The 19,336-nt window shown below is 43.2% G+C and overlaps 1 protein-coding gene across 4 annotated transcripts in view; it reads left to right on the forward strand.

Annotated features, from left to right (window-relative positions):
• Msra (methionine sulfoxide reductase A) overlaps positions 1-19,336 on the forward strand; it is a 244,881-nt gene that overhangs the window by 88,559 nt on the left and 136,986 nt on the right. For 3 of the 4 annotated variants that reach the window (XM_090353684.1, XM_090353687.1, XM_090353686.1), the window contains exon 2: positions 3,138-3,206. The exons of the other annotated variant lie outside the window; for it this stretch is intronic. In XM_090353684.1, coding sequence (XP_090209810.1) covers positions 3,138-3,206 — 69 coding nt within the window. The remainder of the gene's footprint in view (positions 1-3,137; positions 3,207-19,336) is intronic. 4 annotated transcript variants of the gene reach the window in all.

Below are 19,336 nucleotides of genomic sequence, written 5' to 3' on the forward strand. Positions count from 1 at the left end.
TTAATCCTTCAAATAACCTAATTTTAAATATAATCTGACTTTCGCAATTATTTAATTTTCATAGTCATTAGGTTATTTGTACTAGTATGGAGCACTTTACGAAAGCCAGGCAGAAATATTTTATCTATGAATACATGATTGTATTCTTTCCCAGACATGTATATATATATATATGTATATATGTATGTATTTTTTTTTTGGTGCCAGTCATGGGCTTGAGCTCAGGGCCTGAGCACTGTGGTAGGCTAGAGCTCTACCACTTGAGCCTCAGCACCACTTCTGGCTTTTTATTATGTATGTGGTACCGAGGAATCGAACCTGGGTCTTTTGCATGCTAGGCAAGCACTCTACCACTAGGCCAAACTCCCGGCCCTGTAAGCTATATTTTAAAAAATTGGCAACCAGTACAAGTATTCATCATGCAGGGAGTGACAGCAGAGCATTTTTGTTTAGAAGTGAGTGAGCTCAGGCTGTGTGCTGTGACATGGGCAGGGTGCGTGCATGTGGGTGTGGGTTCCAGCAGACTGGGCTCTGCCGCCCTGTGAATCCAATCAGAGACATGAAGTGAAGTGAGAAAGGAATAATTTCCTATACCTTGTGGCTACACTGGGAAGTGGGAGGACTGGAGTCCTGAACTCTGTCTTTGGGGCCTGTTTTTGGAATGAACAAAATCAGAGAGCAAGGAGTGTGTGTAGGCCAGCAGGTGTTAGTGTGAGATCTGGTGGGTCATGCAAGATCCTGTGGTGGTCCCCGGGAAGTCACTGCTGTCTGTGTGAGATGACTATTTCTGCTAAGAGATGGTGGCGTCTCTTGGCTAAGGGAGAGTCCGGTTCCTGCCACGGATTCATGGTTCACCCTTGGGGTGGGAATGGTCTACTGTAAATCTCATTGGCCTTGGACTCTTGGAGGTACCTGAGTTACTCATGTCTTGATCCATCTTCAAGTGGGGGAAAAGAGAGGTTAGACAAATTTAGGGCTAATCAACCTACTACCAGTCTTTAGGTAGAGTCTGATTAAATAATCTATGCATCTATGTGCAGAATTAAGCAGGAACTGGACCCAAAGTTTAAAGCAGTAAATGGAAGCAGAGATGCCAAACGTATGTTCTATTTTCAGATGTCTCCAGACATCTTGAGGCCCAAGCAAAAAGTTGGTGCTTTCTAGCAAAGCAAGCTCCAAGTCTTTATGCCAGGCTTTGTTTAATCCACAGCCTCTTCAGTCCTGGGATAATTCTGTGTCCAGTGGCTACTGGGGACTCCCTGGATGACAGTTGTCCTTCCTGAAAGCTGCAGTAGGGATTCTTTGGCGACCTGGTCAGGAGGAGCCAGAACTCTAGAAGGGGATCAAGGGCCTAAATCTTCTCTTTAGTCCCCCACTTAGCTGCCTTATCATCCAAAAAATAAGAATTTTCATTTTTATAGTTTGAGCACAGAACAGGAAGATTATGGCTACATAGTTTATGCCTAAATCTAAATTATTGCAGATATATTATTGATTCGTTTTGCTGCAATTGTTATTGGGTTTTTTTTCCCCTTTGGCGTTGGTGCTAGGACTTGTCCTCAGGGCCTGGGAGCCATTTCTTAGCTTTTCCACTCAAGACTGGTGCTCTGTCAGTTGATCCCCAGCTCCACTCCCAGCTTTCTGGCAGGTAATTAGAGATAAGGGTTTCACGGGCTCTCCTACCTGGGCTACCTTTGAAACACGATCCTCAGACCTCAATTTCCTGGGTGTTAGGCTTGCAGGCCATGGGTGCCTAGCTATATAACTATTTTAAGGAAGGAAAGGAATAAAATTTGAAGCAATTAGATAATTGCAATACCTTCTAACAGTGTCACCTTCTAAAGCTTTTGAACATGCCCCCAAATCCCCTTCAAAATCTTTAGGAAAGTTCACTTTGACCTGGCCTTGATCTAATTAGCCTTTATGTTCCTCAGGCACGAGGCTTTCAACATAGATGCAGATCTCCTCTTCATTGTCACATATCCTTGTTGGAGGGCAACACTGAGTTATTCTCTTGGAGCATAGGATGTGGAGTGCACCCCACTGAGCGGAGAGTAGGGGCAGGGATGTGTACCTGGCCGGCCACACTGGAATACCCACCCTGCCTGTCAGACCTTCCTGTCTCTATTTCAGACCTTGCTGGTAATCCATAGTTAGAATCCAGTGAGTGAATGGCTCTTCTGTTTACTAGGCTGAGTTGTTTCTGTGATGAAATGTGCCACTAATTGTGAAACAAAAACTTACAAATGTTGACAGTTATACGACCTATACATTGCCCAAATCTTCTAGTCTATAAAATGCATTTAAAGGAACTTCATGCTTTGACCCCTAAATACATGCCTTAGCAGAGTTTCAATGGGTAGTCTCTTTAGTCCTTTTAGAAACCCAGTCTTTTAGTCCTTCCAGAAATACACCTACTGTTGCTGGTTTAAACACACACACACACACACACACACACACACACACACACCTCATCATGCCTTCGTGAACCATAGATGAAGCATACTTGAGGGCTCTGTTGCTTGGGGGTTCATGAGAAGAAGTTAGCACCATAAAGCCTAACCTGATGGCTTTTTATTTCTAAACCAGTCGTTCATTTGCCCCGAGGAAGAAACACAATTGCTGGTGGAGATCTGGGGGCTGAAGGGGAGCATCCATCTGGCCCTTCAGATGGTGAATGTCTTTGGTTCTTGGAAGCAGTGCTTGAATTGCGGTGAAGTGACATGTTCTGCTATTGGTTCTGTAAAAATCAATCCCAGTGTTACCCTGCTCTTTTCCCTTCTTGCATACTGATTACATCGATGTGCTTATTTGGGGCTTGTCAGAGTTAGCCTAAAAGGTAGGGTGTCCCTTAGCTGGACATAGCGGGACTCCTCTGACCAGGGGTGGACGTTCCAGTTGTTCAGGCCCACAGGTGCATGGGTACAGCGTGCTCATGTACACGGCCACTTACCTGAGCTGGCTGGTGTCTCCATGTAATGGCAGTCAAAACCCAGAGAAGTGAAACTTTGTTTTGAGGGTAGGCTTTGGTGCGTTTCTAACTCCAAACAAGAAGTCGCTCACTGACACATTTAATGACATGTGTTAGGATGTATGTAGAACTTTACACTGAAACTTGCATTTCTTTCTTTCTCTAGCCAGACATCATGTCAATGGCAACAGAACGATTGAACCTTTCCCAGAGGGAACACAGATGGCTGTATTTGGTAAGATATCAACTCGGAACGAAAACCCAAATTCTGAACAAAGCTAGCTGCCAACTTTCTTAGCTTTAGCAAGTATCCTCAGGGCTTCAAAATCTGGGCTCTTCTAGATATTTACAAGTCATCACAGCCAAGAAAACTCTTGAGCTCTTAGTAATTCCTGGGCCTGGGAATGCTTACTTTGTAGAATCTCGTGTACTTTTTTTTTTCTTTTTCTCCTTCTCACTTTGACAGCACAAATATCAAACTATATATTTGCTATTTCTTTCGTCCATACTGTGAATTAACCTGCTAATTTGGGGGTTGATTTTTTTTCTTTGCTAAGAGGATTTTTTTTTCTCCTCATGGGGATATATAACTTTGTCCAAGTCTGGGATAAAGTAGTTTGGAATTGTTATTCTACAAAAATCAACTGAATTTGATGATGTCTTTTTTCTCTATTTATTGGGCACATTCCTTAGAATGTCTCAAGCAGAAAAATATCTCCAGCAGAATCAAGTCCAGTTCTTGATTGCATACCTATCACACGATTTCAAGGTTGAGCAGAGAATTTTTCTCTTTTAAAACCTTTTGATGAAAAAGCCCATGTCAATTTGCATTTCCCACTTCCATGGAAAGTGGCATCTGAACTTACTTCAAAATGTCTCTGCATCTGGCATATGATTTAACTGCCCATCTACCTCTCTCCCTGCCTGATCTCTTCCTCTCCTTCCTTCTAACAGCTTTCCCTTTGCCCTTGCCTCATTTCTTTTTTTTTTTTTTTTTTTTTTTTTTTTGTCAGTCCTGGGCTTGAGCTCAGGACCTGAGCACTGTCCTTGGACTTTCTCAAGGCTAGCACTCTACCACTTGAGCCTCAGCACCACTTCTGGCTTTCTTCTATGTATGTGGTACCGAGGAATCGAACCCGGGTCTTCATGTGCCGGGGCCAGCCGGCAGCAAGCCAGGGTTCGCAGATTGGGGTTCCTGAAATAGGGGGCAAGGACTAGGAAAAAATAGAAGAGAGACAGACACACCGGGTCCGGGATGTCTGCAGCCCAAGTAAAGACTGCCTCGTTTATTCAACTCCAGCTTCTCCCTTCTTGAAACCAGGGAACTTCCAACTGTTACATTCATATGGTAAATCTCAGGTAATTTAAACAGAATAAGGCCATAAAACAATAGGACAATAAAGCCATGGTCTGATGCAAATCAAGGTACAATTTGATTCTACTCTGGCTCCCAACATTCATGCATGCTTGTCAAGCACTCTACCACTAGGCCACACTCCTGGCCCCCCTTTCCTCATTTGTTGTCTGGACTACCTTGGCATTACCACCTCTGTCACCCAGAATTCCAGTTGGACATCATCTCCCCTCACTCATTTCCTTCAGCCTCTTGACGAGCATGGAGATCTCTCCATTCCTCCTACTTCATACTTCTTTCAGCTTCTGTTTGACTCTGGTTTTGCTGGTACTCTCCAGAAGTGCTTTGAGGCCTTGAAGTGGGTTTGACCTGGAGGTTAGACTCAGAGTAACTGGGTCCCTGAAAGCGTACACTGGGACAGAACATTCTCTCAATCTCAGAAATGGAGGAAGATCTAGCACCTCATGAGAACTGCGGAGCAGGTCCAGCGTCTACCCACCTGCTCCAGTGAGCGCTCAGAGGTTTGGGATGGCACTATCAATGATTAGAAATCATTTTCAGAAATTTAAATGGAGAAGTCTGATTCTTCAGACTCTATCACAGACACCCACATGTGTGATAGAGTACCTGAATTGGGAATCTTCCTGGCTAGGCAGTAGCTGCTCCCATGAGACAGCAATGCCACACCTATCAGTGTACAAAGGTTTTGTTGTTGCTGTTGTTTTTAAATAATTCCTTAAAAGTTTCTCAGATTTGACAACTCCATGTTAGAAGTGAGGTGTCGTGCTGAGACATTTTGGATTTAGAATGTCCCACTGAAGCCGATGTGTTGAAGGCTTGGTGCCCAGGTGGTGATGGTGATGGTGGTAGAGGCTGAGGAAAGTAGGGCCTGCTTGGAAGGAGGTGAGGTCATTGGGGTTTATCCTCAAAAGGAATGCTGGGTCCTTGTTACCTTCTCACTCTCTGCTTACTGGCCACCATCAGGTGATTAACTTTGCCCCCTACCATGTTCCCTTGCCTCTCCACAGGCCCAAAATGATGGGACCAAGAAATGGTGCATTATATCTGGCAAATATCATGTTACCCTTTTATTAAATACAATAAAAAAAGAAAAAAAAAGAAATGGTGCATTAAAACCCCTGGGCTGATGACATGCTTTGACTTCAGAGTCGGAAATGTTAGGGAATAAACTCTGGGCCAGGATTTTCTTCTCCTTTCTTTTAAGTCTCCAGTACCAAAAAATCCTAATCCAAAGACTTCCTGGTTTGACTCCAGGCCTCAGGTTTCTGCTGAGAGACTTCTGGTGAGCGTTGGGCCTTTTCAGCTTGGACCACTGTGACTGGCCAACATATGTAGTGTAAAGAGATGACTCCTTTGCAGAATTCCCATAAGTAGTACACAAAGAACAGAATTATGCAGATCATAAACTAGGCTATTAGACAACCAAACCTTCTTTATTTTTTATATTTTTGAAAATTTTTCATTGTTGGATGATGTATAGAGGGATAACAGTTACATTCATCAGGTAGGGGGTACATTACTTCTTGAATGTTGATACCCCTTCCCATTCTTTCTCTCACATTTTCTCTCCCCCTACCCCGTCCCAATTATCTTTTTTTCCCCTTCCCTTCTTTATTTCAAATAAACAAATATATATATATATATATATATAGCCAATATACCAAGTAACAAAGATACAATAACAACAGGGGATACACCATAAGGGGGGGAAAAAGAGAAAAGAAATAACTTCACATAGTACTTTGAAAACAACAACCACAAAGATAAATTTCTTGTTTACATACCCTGGAGTTCACTTTGCTTAGTCTCATCCTATATAGCCATATGCACATAGCTTTTGAGTTATTGTGATCCTCTGCTAGGAAAATCTTAGACGAATACTAATTACAAATGAGGGACACTGTGGAGCCCATGTTCCTTTGAGTCTGGCTTACTTCAATTAATATGATTTTTTCCAAGTCTTTCCATTTCATTAAAAATGGTATTTCTTTCTGATGGCAGCATAGAATTCCATGTGTATAAATACCACATTTTCTTGATCTTCATCTACTGGGGGGCACGTGAGTTGGTTCCATATCTTAGCTATGGCAAATTATGCTGCAATGACCATGGTTGTGCTGGTTTAGTATGTCCTTGTTTCTGGACATTTGGGTAAATGCCCAAGAGTGGGATTGCTGGTCATAGGGGAGCTCTATGTGTAGTCTTTTGAGGAACTGCCACACTGCTTTCCAGAGTGGTTGTACAAGTTTACATTCCCACCAACAGTGCAGTAGCATTCCCTTCTGGCCACATCCCCGCAAGCATCTGTTGTTGTGAGATTTATTGATCATGGCCATTCTGTCTGGAGTATGGAATCTCAAAGTTGTTTTGATTGGCATTCCCTTTATGGCCAGAGATGTTGAGCATGTCTTCATGTGTCTATTGGCCATTCTTCCTTCCTTCGCAGAAAAGTTAAGCCCTCTTTATTTAGAATTATATTTTGGCTCTTCCAGATGCTTAAATTAAGGTACAGTTTGGTTAAGCACATGCTACAGTAAATTCCAGTTCATGTTTCCAGAATGGTTCTCCTGTCAGATCACTGTCCAGCTGACCTGCAGGAGGAAGTAGAAGGCTTTGGGGGAGGGCTCGGTCATTCTGGGTTGTTTATAGCTGCCCTGAAAAGGACACACTTGATACTTCCACATATATTGGGCACTTCATCCTACCGGCATCTTACAAGTCTGTCAGTCTGTGATCCTCTTCTCAGATAGCTCATGTGATTTATCCAGGGCCACGTGGTTGGGGGAGCCGAGTTGGAGCCCAGAGTCCACATTCTTTTTATGACAGCCTACTCTTTGTATTGGTGAAGGAGCTCTAGTTGGGGCCAACTGATTTGGACATGCTTTTAGGCTGGATCCACACACAAAAGCATGATTTCCAGCCAAGCCAGTTTAGTAAATTGATTCGTAAACTCCCGTGCACTTCCAGTCTGAAGGACTCTTGAAATGCAGCTTTGCTGGGAAAATGCTGGTAGGGTGGCAGCTCCCACGATGGCTGTTTCCTCCACTTGGTGCAGTGTGAGGACTAATGTCACAAGCCTGGCTCACATCTACTTGACTGAGTTCACAAGAACAGAGGTGGCTCTTTTTCACGCATCTGAACTCATTCTTCAGCCTCTGAGTTCTTTAGGCCAAAATAGTGCCAGCAAGTACAGTTTCATTATTGTGTTGTTATTCGAATGGGCATTCTTGGATGCTTTCTACATAGGAGCTTTTAAGTTTAATACACTCAGCAGGTGATCACTGAGCTCTTAGGTTGGTGTGCACAATGTGAGGATAGAAGTGTAAAGGGATCAAGGCACAGTCCAATGTAAAAAGAAGTTCCAATATGCTATTATATCGAGTGATCAGAGAATGTATACACACACACACACACACACACACACACACACACACACACACACGGCACACGGCTGCTTAGAAACGGCTTTCTGGCATACAATCCTTGCAGATTATTTTTAACACAAGACATCATTTTCTTTCCCCCTAAGACTGTCTTTTGTAGTCTAGCATTGAGCTTTTTGTTCCAGGTCTTGTTTTTTCTGCCACCCTAGTTCTTGACTCCTTTGTTGCTTTTCCCATCAGCTGCACTCAGACGATGCTAATGAAGGCAGTGGGCCCTGGGCACCGGGTGGGCCCTCCTGGCTACCCGGGACGCCCCCTTTCAAGTCAGTGGGAGTCCTTTCCTCACACACTGCAGAAGCAGGACGAAACACTTTGCAATTACTCAAGGTCTTTGTTCCTGGTAGCTGAGAGAGCTCATGGCCATCATCCCTTTAATCCTTCCTTACATCAGCCCTGTGAAGTGGGCATTATTATGTTCTTTTATAGGCAGAGAAACTGAGGCATCCAGAGATGAAAGAAATGTGGTCGAGTCGAGGGAAGGCAGTCTTGGGCATGAGAACATCTTTCCCTAACATGCTGTGCCTGTCTGTTTTAGGAAGGTTCTCTGCGTCACCCGATGTCTTAATGAAAGTGACATCAATTGGCAGTAGGCCGCTCTGTCCTGCAGAGAGCCAGGCTGCAACAGTCTATGCAGGGGCTGCTCCAGCCCAGAGCTCCTCATTGTATCAAGGAGATGAGTCACTTAGAAAGAAAGCAGATACGGGGAGTGGGTGGTGGGTGGGGGGAGGGAAATGGGTACCAAGACATGTGAAAGGGTATCAATGTATGTGAATTAATGCACCTCTATCTGGCAAATATCATATAACCCTTTTATTAATTACAATAAAAATATTAAAAAAAGAAAGAAAGCAGAAACTTACCAAGAAGGACAGAAAGTGAAGAGCAGGGGATTCCAGGATAAGTTGTGTAGTGTGTGGCATCATTCACAAGATAAAATAACTCCCCAAATGCGAAGCATAATTCCTGCACATGCTTATTGTGAAGACCAGGACACCCTTGAGAGCAAAGTGTATGGCAAAGGGGGAAAAGGTCTTGAAATGTTACGATCTGAACATGGAGGATGTCAAAGATAATATAATGTCTCCTGCTCATGAGGGAGTGTGTTACAAAGGAATAGTGAGGTTGACTTTGATTACACCAACACTTTCTTACGCTAACTTGGGAAGACTTTCCTCATAGACAGTGCTAGGTTCTTTTAGAAAGACCCCATATCAAAGGTGAATTCATATTTACAAAACCTGGTTCATGGCACTTCAAAGAAGAGTGGTGTGTGACCTGATCGCACTCTTGCAATCTTCATGTTGCACTATTATATGATGTGATGAGCTTTCCATCCCCTCAGGTACTAGGAGGGAGAATGGCCACTCCCAATCCATGCATAGGGGAGGCTAAATGGCTTTTATGATCTTTTATTCTTAATTAAAGAGATTTAACTATGTTTCAGAATTTTAAAACTATTTTCTGTGTGTGTGTGTGTGTGTGTGTGTGTGTGTGTGTGTGTGTGTACATGCCAGTGCTAGAGCTTCAACTCGGGGCCTTGCACTCTCACTTGGCTTTTTTCAATTAAGGTTCTAATGCTTGAATCCCCGCTCTACTTCCATTGACCTATATATTTTAAGATGATTACCTCTGACAGAGATTCTTTTGCACAGTTACTTAGCAGCTCCCCCCTAGGCTGTTTGGTGAGACGTAAGCTGGGTGAGCAGAATGTGATTATTCAGAAGTGGACACAAGCAACAGCAGCCCTGTTCCTCAGAGGAGTCTGCAGGTTGTCCTGGGTGATTTGATGCGGATGACAGCATCTGAAAATCCCGTGTTCTGGGTCAGGTTCTCTCAGAGCCCTTTGGCACAAGGCAGGAGGCAAGTTCCAGTCCCACACAGTGGGGAATGTGCTGATGGTCTTGTCATGTGTCTGCTGAGCCTGCACAGAGCATTCTTGAGTAACCCCAGAAAAGGACTGAGTTCAGGGTAGCGGGGTTGGGGGTGGTGGGCAGTGGCCTACAGAGGCCCAGGCATGTACCCCACTCTGGATACCCACTGCCAGGGACATACCCCACTCTGGGGGAGGCTCATCTTCTCCCGGAGAATGAGATCATTCTCTGTCAGATGAGCCAGTCACAAGAACAGTCTTTCCCCAGACTTGAACTGGAAGTGGTTTTTTTTTTTTTGAAACGGCCTCAGTTATCTGTCAGCCAGCCAGGAAAGCAGGCTCAGAAGCAGCAGGCAATATGTCAGACTTCAAAAGAAAATGCATTGGTGTCTCACTGGCTTGCAGCCAACATGATGGTAAATAATCAACTCCCAGTGTGGCATTTCTGTCCCTAAACCTTGACTGGAAACTCCTGAAGCTTGGTCTGTGAGCCAAGGTGTGGCCGTTACACATTTCAGGGCAAAGGCCAGCAAGAGTGACTTTGAAATGTGTTTCTAATTAACCAGGCCATCCACATGCACAGCACGGTGAGACAGAAGGCTGCTGACCCGTGCAGAGTTCCAACCTGAAGAAGCTCTGGGAGCACAGGACAGACCTAGTTAGGTGAGGTCCCCACCATCACAGGATGGGGAGCTAGGTAGGCTGGAGTCCGGCCCTGAAGAGTAACTTGAGCACCAGTCAGCCCCACTGATTCCCACATTCTCTTTATCCCAGGGGCATTGGGTGTGACAGCCAAATTTAGTTGAAAACTGATCTTGTCTTCTAGGGCCCATATCCTATTGCTAAATATTCTGCTCAGCCCAACCAGGCCACCCTCAGCCAGGTGCTACCTGGCTGACATTTACACAAACACACACACATGTGTATGTTTACGAATGTATATGTGTGAGATATTCTGAATATCTCTCATGTATATCGATAGCTACTTATGACAGATTTATGAGCCAATACTTTTTTTGTTTGTTTTTATTCTTCCAGTCATGGGGCTTGAATTCAGGGCCTAGGCACTGTCCTTGGATATTTTTTGCTCAAGGCTAGCACTCTGCCACTTGAACCACAGCACTACTTCTGGCTTTTTCTGTGTATGTGGTGTTGGGGAATTGAACCCAGGGCTTTGTGCATGCTAGGTGAGCAGTCTACCATGAGGCCACGCCCCTGGCCCACTTTTAACTGTTTGAATCAGGATCCACTAGAGTCCATGCACCACAATTAGTTGATGTAAATATTTAGTCACTTTTAATATAGAAGCTCACCTCTTCCTCCCTCAGTGTGTTTCTCTGTCTCTCTTTCCTCCAAGTTTATTTGACCAAGAAATTGGATAATGTGTATTGGTCTCCTCAGTCTGAATTGAATGCTTGTGTTCTTCTGTGTTCTATATTTTCTATGATTGGGAGTTAGCGGCCTGCACAGACCCTGTAAAAACCTCACCAGGGAGGTTTTTAATGCCAGCTCTTTCTTTGCTTGTGAGGTTAACAGTCTGAACAAATCACTGCCTAGAGGCTGTAAGATGCGGTCAGCCCTCTGTGTCTGGATTCCACATACATAGATTCAACCAACTGTGGAAATAAATATTTTAAAAAATTGCATCTGTACTGAAGATATAGACTTTTGTCTGAATAATGCATTCTATCCATTACTTGCAAAGTATTAACGCACAGTTGTGGTTTCTAATACCTAGTATTGCGCTAGGTATTACGGATAATCTGGAAGTGACCTAAAGTATACATGCATGATTCTGTGCAAATGTATGCCACTTTGTGACAGTGCCGAGCATCTGTAGATTTTAGTGCTACTGGGGGTTTGAGCAGGCCTGAGATCAATTCCTTCTGGATACTGAGGGATGGCTGTATTCCACTTCTAGCATTCTCTTTTCTTATGAGCTGGAATATTTCTATTCAAAATAGTTTAAAGAACTATGTGGTTACCGTGAGATCCAGGTTCATCAGGAGAGTGGGGCAGATGCTTAGTTTTTCTGTGGCTGCCATTTTGTTCTATCAGTCCGAACAGTGGTTAAGTGACTATTTGTGAGTCAGATGCATGTACATGTGGGTGGGTATGTATGTGTGTGTGTACGCATGTGTATACGTGCATGTGTGTGCATATGAAGAGCTGCTTATATCTAAAGCATTTAACAAGTGATGGAAGCGTTTTCAATTTGACTAACTGATCACTTTTCCCTCAGACATGACCAAATTGTGACTTGGAACTCTTTGAGGGACACAGGAAGTAGTCGTGGCAGGCAGCTCACCCCACCCAGTGTGCAAAGCAAAGCAACGCATCAGCACATCAGTGTCAGAAACACTGATGAGGAAGGCACAGAGGCCTGGGCTGAGCTAGGGTTCTGTTTGCCCACACGTAGAAATGGGAGCCGGGTGCCAGGCTCCTAAGCACATGGCCTGGCCTTTCATCCAGGCAGATGTGCAGATCTGCAGTGACACATGACAAACAGCTGGGCCGTTGCACCAGCGGAACGACAAATGCCTTTTCAGTGCCTCTGAGTACTTGGATAATTCCATTGAAATGTATGTCCCTGGGTTTCTCTTCCATGTAGGACATTTGTAACTGGCCCGTCAGTGAACAGGCTATAAAGCTCTAACACAGCCTGCAGCCAGCTACCCTACTGTGTGTGATCTTCACATTGTAACACATCTTCTTGTGCATGTCATCTGTTCTTGCTGTCAACTTGGGGATGAGAGAACAAGTCAAAGGGACTGTGAGGTTGCTAGGTTAGGCATGAGTTAATGGGAGAACTAGGCCCCACATCTAAAGTCTTTATTTGTTCATCAAATTTGTTTTTTGCTTTTTTTTTTTTTTTTTTTAAATTCTGGGCCTGGGCGCTGTGCCTGAGCTCTTCAGCTCAAGGCTGCACCGCCCTTGCCCTTGAGCTGCCTGTGCCACTTCCTGGTCATCAAAATTATTTATTGTATCAGGAGACAATCATAAAAGAAAAACTCTCTCCCTTCAAGGGGCTAAAACTCCAGCAGGGTAGGACAAAAGTTAAGGTAGATACATGACCTGGTGTGTCAGACTGTAATAAGGGAGGCACCCAACTACAGACAGGTGGGGTAGGGGTGCTGCTGTTTGAAACAGCAGTCAAAGAACGCACCAATGGAACTGGTCGTCTTTAAGCAGAAGCCTAAGAGAGGCCATCCAGGGGTCTTCGGGAAGTGTCCTAGGCCCAAGGAACGTCAGTGCAAGCTGTCTGCAGCAGGAGCCAGCCCGGCAGAGGCGCCTGTGGCTGGAGGGTCCTAGGCAAGGGAGAGTGAGCAGAGTCAGAACATGCCGCCTGTGGTTGATTATGGGAATCCTGGCCTTTGTTTCACATGCACAGGAGATCTTGAAGGGGTTTGGCAGAGGAGTAGCGTTCTCTGATGTGTTTTAAGGGCGTCACCGTGCGGAGGACAGAACCTTCAGGGCGGAGGGAGGAGCAGCGGGAAGAGCTCTTAGGAAGGGGTGGCTGCCACTTTACTTTAACTGCAAAGCTGCATATCCTTGGCTTTAGGAGCTTTTTATCCCTCTGTTCTAAGAATTCAAGTGGGCCTTTTAAATAACACGTTAGCTTAGCTATTATCAAAAAGTCAAAAAGATAACAATTGTTGATGAGAATTCTTACAGTTGGTAGCAACAGGAATTTGCATAGCCATTAAGAAAAGCAGTGTAGAGGGAGGTTCCTCAAAAAAAGAAAAAAGAAAAGTATACTAGCATTTTACCCAGCGATTCTACTTCTGGGTAATAGCCAAAAAAAATGAAATCACTGTCTCCAAGTGCCCCTGCCTGCCCCTGGCTGTGCCCACTGCAGCACTGTTCATGGTAACCCTGACTTGGACTCCACCCAGACATCCATCAGAGGATGAGGAGATCAAGAACCATAGCATATGTGTGCAACGGGATGCTACTGAGCTTCAACACGATGAAGTCCTGTATGCATGGATCAGAAGGACAGTATGTCCAGTGGAAGAAACCAGATGCTAAAAGACAAATGCCACTGTGATCTCACCTACTGTGGAATCTAAAGTTAAAGTCAACAAGGAGAGAGTAAATTGGGCGTTCCTGAGCGCTGGGACCCAGGTGCAAAAGGAGAATGGGCAGACAGTGGTGGAAGAAGCCAGATTTAGTCAGACAGGAAGCGTACATTCTGGTGGTCTGTTAGACAGCGCGGTGACTGTCCCCCAGAGATCGTTTACTTGTAAACTGCCAAAAGATTTAAAGCATTCTCAACAAACACAAAACATAAGTATGCAAAATGGCTGACATGTGTGTTAGCTCGACTTAATTATTCCATGGTGTAAATGTTAATCGAACACATTGTGTACCATAAATATAGGCAATTTTTACTTTTCAGTTAAAAATAACTAAGGAGGATGGATGCAACATCAGAAAACAAACGCAATTCCTGTAGGGCATTTGGTAACTGTCAGTGCCTCTATGTAGAGATGAGAGGACTTTGTATGTTGGGATGGAGTGGACTGAGTCAAGCTCAAGGTGACTTTCAACTTCCCAAATGGAGGGGGGTCTGAGGAAGATTGTGGTGTGAATTAGAGTAGAAGTCAATGCTTAGAGTCAGTGAGGTAGATGGTCATGTAGTTACATATATCCTTCAATCTGCTGCCCACCAAGCAAATGGGATTGAATTTCAGATTTTAATCTCATCAATATTTTGATTTTTCTTAATTCTTTTGAATAATTTTTAATCTCCTCCATATTTGGGTTTTATTGCTGCTGAGTTGCTTGTGTTCCTTAATTATTTTGGATATTAATCCCTTATCATATGACGAACAGATATTTTATTCTGTTCTACAGGTTGTTTCTTCATTGATTTGGTTGCATTGTTTCCTTTGTTGTGCCTGAGAGGTTTAATTTGTCTTCGTGCCATTTTTTTTCCACCTTCATGGTCTTATAAAAAATAATCTTGCTTGCAACAATATCCTGTTTTTCTTTTAGTGGTGTCATAATTCTCAGCCTTTCACTGTCTTTAATCCATTTTAACTACTTTTAAGATAAGGGTTCAGGTTCATTTTTCTTCATATAGATTTCTAGTTTTCTATCAGCATTTATTAAAAAGATTGTTTTCCCACTATATGTTCATGATTTCTTTGTAAAAAGTCAATTGACTATAAATATATGGATTGATTTCCGAGTTCTCTCTTGTATTCTGTTGGTCTATATATTTGTTTTGATGCCAGAGATGCAAGAGAGCATACTCTTGGTTACTATAATTTGTTTGTATATTGATTTGTATTTGTAGCGCATCCCTCCCCCACACATGCACACGTATTTTTCAGTACTGAGAATGTTGAACACAGGCTTCCTAGGCAAATGCTCTATCATTTGAGCTTCATCCTCCCCTAGACCTTCTGCTTTTCGGTTTGTTCTTCAGATAAGCTCTTGCACTCTTTCCTGCCCTGCCCTCAAACCGTGATCCACCTGTCTTCCTCTCCTGAGTAACTGGAAGTATAGGGAAGCCTGTACCTTCATTTTCGTAGTGTTTTGAAACTTGGTGTTGTGAAACCTCCATCTTTCTTATCCTTATTGCCCAGGATTGATTTGCCTATTAGAAGTTTTTTTTTGTGGTTGGAAGTGACTAAAAGTTTGCTTTTTCTCCTTTGGTGGAAAATGCCATTTGCATTTTGATAGATTTCCCATTGAATCTACAGATTGTGCTGGGTAGAACCTTAAACAAAAGTAATGAATTCTTCCAGTTTGTGATCAAGAGGCTTTCCAGTTTTCGATGATGTCTCTTCTATATACATATTTTTGTCCATCCTGGGGCTTGACCTCTGGGTCTGGGTGCTGGCCTTGAGCTCTTAGCTCAAAGCTAGTGCTCTACCACTTTGAGCCACAGTTCCACTTCCAGTTTTTTGCTGGTTAATTGGAGATAAGAGTGTGTTGGACTTTTGTGCTCAGGCTTTCTTTGAAGTGCAATCCTCAGATCTCAGCCTCCTGAGTAGCTAGGATTATAGGCATGAGCCACCAGCACCTTGCTTTTCTATTTCTTTTATCAGTATAATTTTAACTGTAGAGATCAATTGCTTCGTTAGTTAAATTTGTTTCTATTTCTTGTAGCCATTGTATATGGGGTTGCATTTTTATCTAACTCATCACTGGTGAGAGAAATATTACTGATTTCTGTATGCTGCTATTATGTCCTGCGACCTTACTGAACTTGATATTTATTGTTCCATCTACTAGACACCAAACAGTGTTGAAAGAAAGGTATTTCCAGTTGAGAAAATAAACAAGAACTACAAAAATCAAGGAGGGAGTGCTGTATCCATGCCAGAAAGAGATGATGTCGAGGTGACCATGTGGCACCCCAAGGAGGAAACAAGAAATCTGACTTTCCTCAGTCACTGAATGGGAAGAGCCCAGATGCTGCTGCTTGAGTTGTGTAGCTGCATCTGGGATGAAGTCACCAGATTTGGTGGTGGAAGAGACCCACAGCTTCTGGTGTCCTTTTCATGCCTGTGTCTAGAGTGAAATGGCTTGGCCAGGTTTACAGTGGTGCTGCTCATTCTGATTAAAAACAACAACAACAAAAACCTCTTACCACCTTCACCAACCAAGTCAGCTCTCTGAGCCTGGGCCTTAGTTTCACAGTGTGTAAGTGGAAAGGCCTGGCTGCTCACAGGAAATCCTGTGGCTTTCTCTTTCCCACTGGGGAAGTGGGTGACCCAGGCCAACCTTAGTTTCCCTCTGAGATTTTACTGCTTCTAGGGAAAGCTAAGGGGAAGAGCCTATTGGGTTGCAGATTGCCTTGGGAACTCTTCAGGAAAATTCTCCATCTGGGGCCCCGCTCCTTCATCCATCTGCCCTGCATTGCCTTCAGAGGGGAGCTGGAACTGAGAGCATTTCACTGCTAGACAACTCCACGGCAATGCTGTGTGGAAACCACTAAATGAAACACAGCTCCAAGGAGAAGCTTTCTTGTAACAGTCCCAAGAAATGTGGACCTTGATTATATGCCAGACCCCAGGTGCACGTGACACCCGCGGCCTGGGCCAGCAACAGTCTGGTCATGCTCCCTCCAGCAGGGGACACTTTTTGTCCCTAGCAAATATTAAAAGGGAATTAACTACCGTTCTAAAAGGTAATGTTTTACAAACAAGCAGAACATTCTTGGCCAAACAAATGTTGTAAGTTTGAAAGGTTTACATAGTTGCGCCCCCTTGGGGAATGTTCCAAGAGCCCAGTGGATGCCTCAGAAGTGAATTGTTTGGAGCAATGTATCTAGACCTTATAGTCCCTCTTGGTCATATCCAGGCTTCCAGCTCACTGCTGTCAGGCTTTATGGTGACTATGAAGGAACATAAAGGTTCCTTGTGCACCAGTACTGAGTGCTGCCACAGGGACCTTGAGAAATGGAGAATGCTAAGTGCCTACTGGGCAGGCAGTGTGTGCAGGTGGAAACACGGGGCACAAAGACCACTTATCCCATGCCAGAAAGAGCTCCACACTACTCAGAGTGTCAGGCGATTTAATACTCGTGAACGAATTATTTCTGGAATTTCCCATTTAATAGCTTCTGATCATGATTTTTTTTGGGGGGGGCGGAGGTGGTGAGAGGGGTGTCAGTTGTGGGGTTTGAACTCAGGGCCTGGGCACTGTCCCTGAGCTCTTTTTGCTCAAGGCCAGTGCTCCACCATTTTGAGGCACAGTCCCATTTCTGTATTTCTGGTGGTTAATTGAAGATAAGACTCCCATAGACTTTCCTGCCAAGGCTGGCTTTGAACCACGATCCTCAGCTCTCAGCCTCCTGAGAAGTTAAGACTACAGGTGAGAGAAGCTAAGATTACAGAGTCACTGGTGCCTGGCTCTAGCCATAATTTTATAAGAAATTGAAACGCCAGAAAGTAAAACTTTAGATATGTGGCAGAGTGTAGAAGGGACGCACATTATGCTGATGGTGAAAGGCCTGAATCTGCAGTCGTTTGTCTGAGAGTAGGCAGGGTATAGTAGCTGCTCACAGAGAAGCAAGCATGGACCTTGTATGTGGTACCCTCAGAGTGTGGCATGTGTTGGCACTATCACTATGAGTCATGGTGCAAGAAAGAGACACTTCTTTCAAGGAACCCCAGAGACTTGTGAACTCTGGAGAGGTAGAGGTGGGCTTTTACCCTGGCACATATCCATTGTGGCCTTCAGCATTCAGCCTTGCTGCTCTGCCTTTTGCTTATCTTTCCTTCATCCTAGGGAATGCTAAAAGCAATAGCAAATCCCTCTGCCAGAAATATGGGATGCTCCATTTTTATAGATACCCAGTAAATGTATTTACTAGCAATAAACAATTCACTTCTAAACAGAGAAAATGATTTTATAAGGTTCAACTCAAGTAAGATATATGCTTATGTTGTTTTTAGAGTTTTGCTTTGTTTAAAAATATACATTATTTCAGGTTAAAAGGAATAGGAATCTGTTATAGAAATGTTTGCAAAATGAAAATGTATTCTAGCCACTGATACAACTGTGCTTAGAACTTTAATATATTTCCTTCTAGTCCATTTTGATGTGAATATTTCTTTGTAGTTACAATAACCATTGTATGTCTGTATTTTTCCTCTTTAATTTAGTCTTGGATCATGATGATAGAATCATATACATGTTTCAGGTTACCATGTTAACATAATAGTAATGTTTTTATTGTATTGAATCCCATTTTGATTTTCATATTTTTAGATTGTGAACCTAGTTTTGGTATGCATACTTTCCCTTGTATTTGGTTAAATAGAATTTTTCCGTGTAATTGATAGCTTCACATGCTTCATTTTTGGTTATGGTTGCTACTATGAATTTTTAAAGTAGAATAGAAACAAATATCAAGAATGTCAAAAAAGTAAATCTTCATGGAGCTTTGTCATTCGATTCAGTAAATCCAGTGGTCACAGGACACAGGAGGCCTAGTTATACATGATGTGGTAAAGTCATGTAAAATTTGACTGAGGCAATAATCTTACTTAATGGCCACAGGTTAGCAGGTTATCTTACAGGTTATGTACTCATGGTGGAAAATGGACGTCCTTTATTTAGAGGCCGAAATGCAACAGACATTTTCCCTGTGTATATGTGTGTTCATGAGTGGTAGGTCTTGATGTTCACCAAATAATCAAAGGGATCCAGGTATTAATACGTATCACACAATATGTTCTAATTTGATGGAATTCAGTTTTGTGAGTTGGTTGTTTTCTGTTATTTCCTGCCTCCCCTCTTTCCCTCCCTATACGCATTTCATTTATTATATTCAATAATAGGGTTCAGGAGACCGTACTTTGGGTGATACGGATCTATCTCATTCAGATTCATATAAAAGTTTTGAAGTTGAATTTGTATGGAAAATATCCACTAGAAAACAGCATCAATCTATTTAGTTTTAGAAGTCTCTCCATTCAGCTCAGAAAAGCTTAGAAAGCTTGTAGTTAAACATATTACTTTACTGAAGTTATATGAGTTGAATGTGAAAATATTTATTGAAGAAGTTATTCTTTTGTTTGTGTTACTGGGAAAGCTGGGATTTGTTAGTTCCACTAAAGTTTGGGGCTACTGATGTTTGCATACAGTGAAAACAGAGACATCCTGTGTAAATAATCTTAACTCGTTTCTCAATGTGGAAAACTCTTCTTTGT

The sequence above is a fragment of the Megascapheus bottae genome, chromosome 20, assembly GCF_031878675.1.
Source record: "Megascapheus bottae isolate mThoBot1 chromosome 20, mThoBot2.hap1, whole genome shotgun sequence".
Taxonomy (NCBI): Eukaryota; Metazoa; Chordata; class Mammalia; order Rodentia; family Geomyidae; genus Megascapheus; species Megascapheus bottae.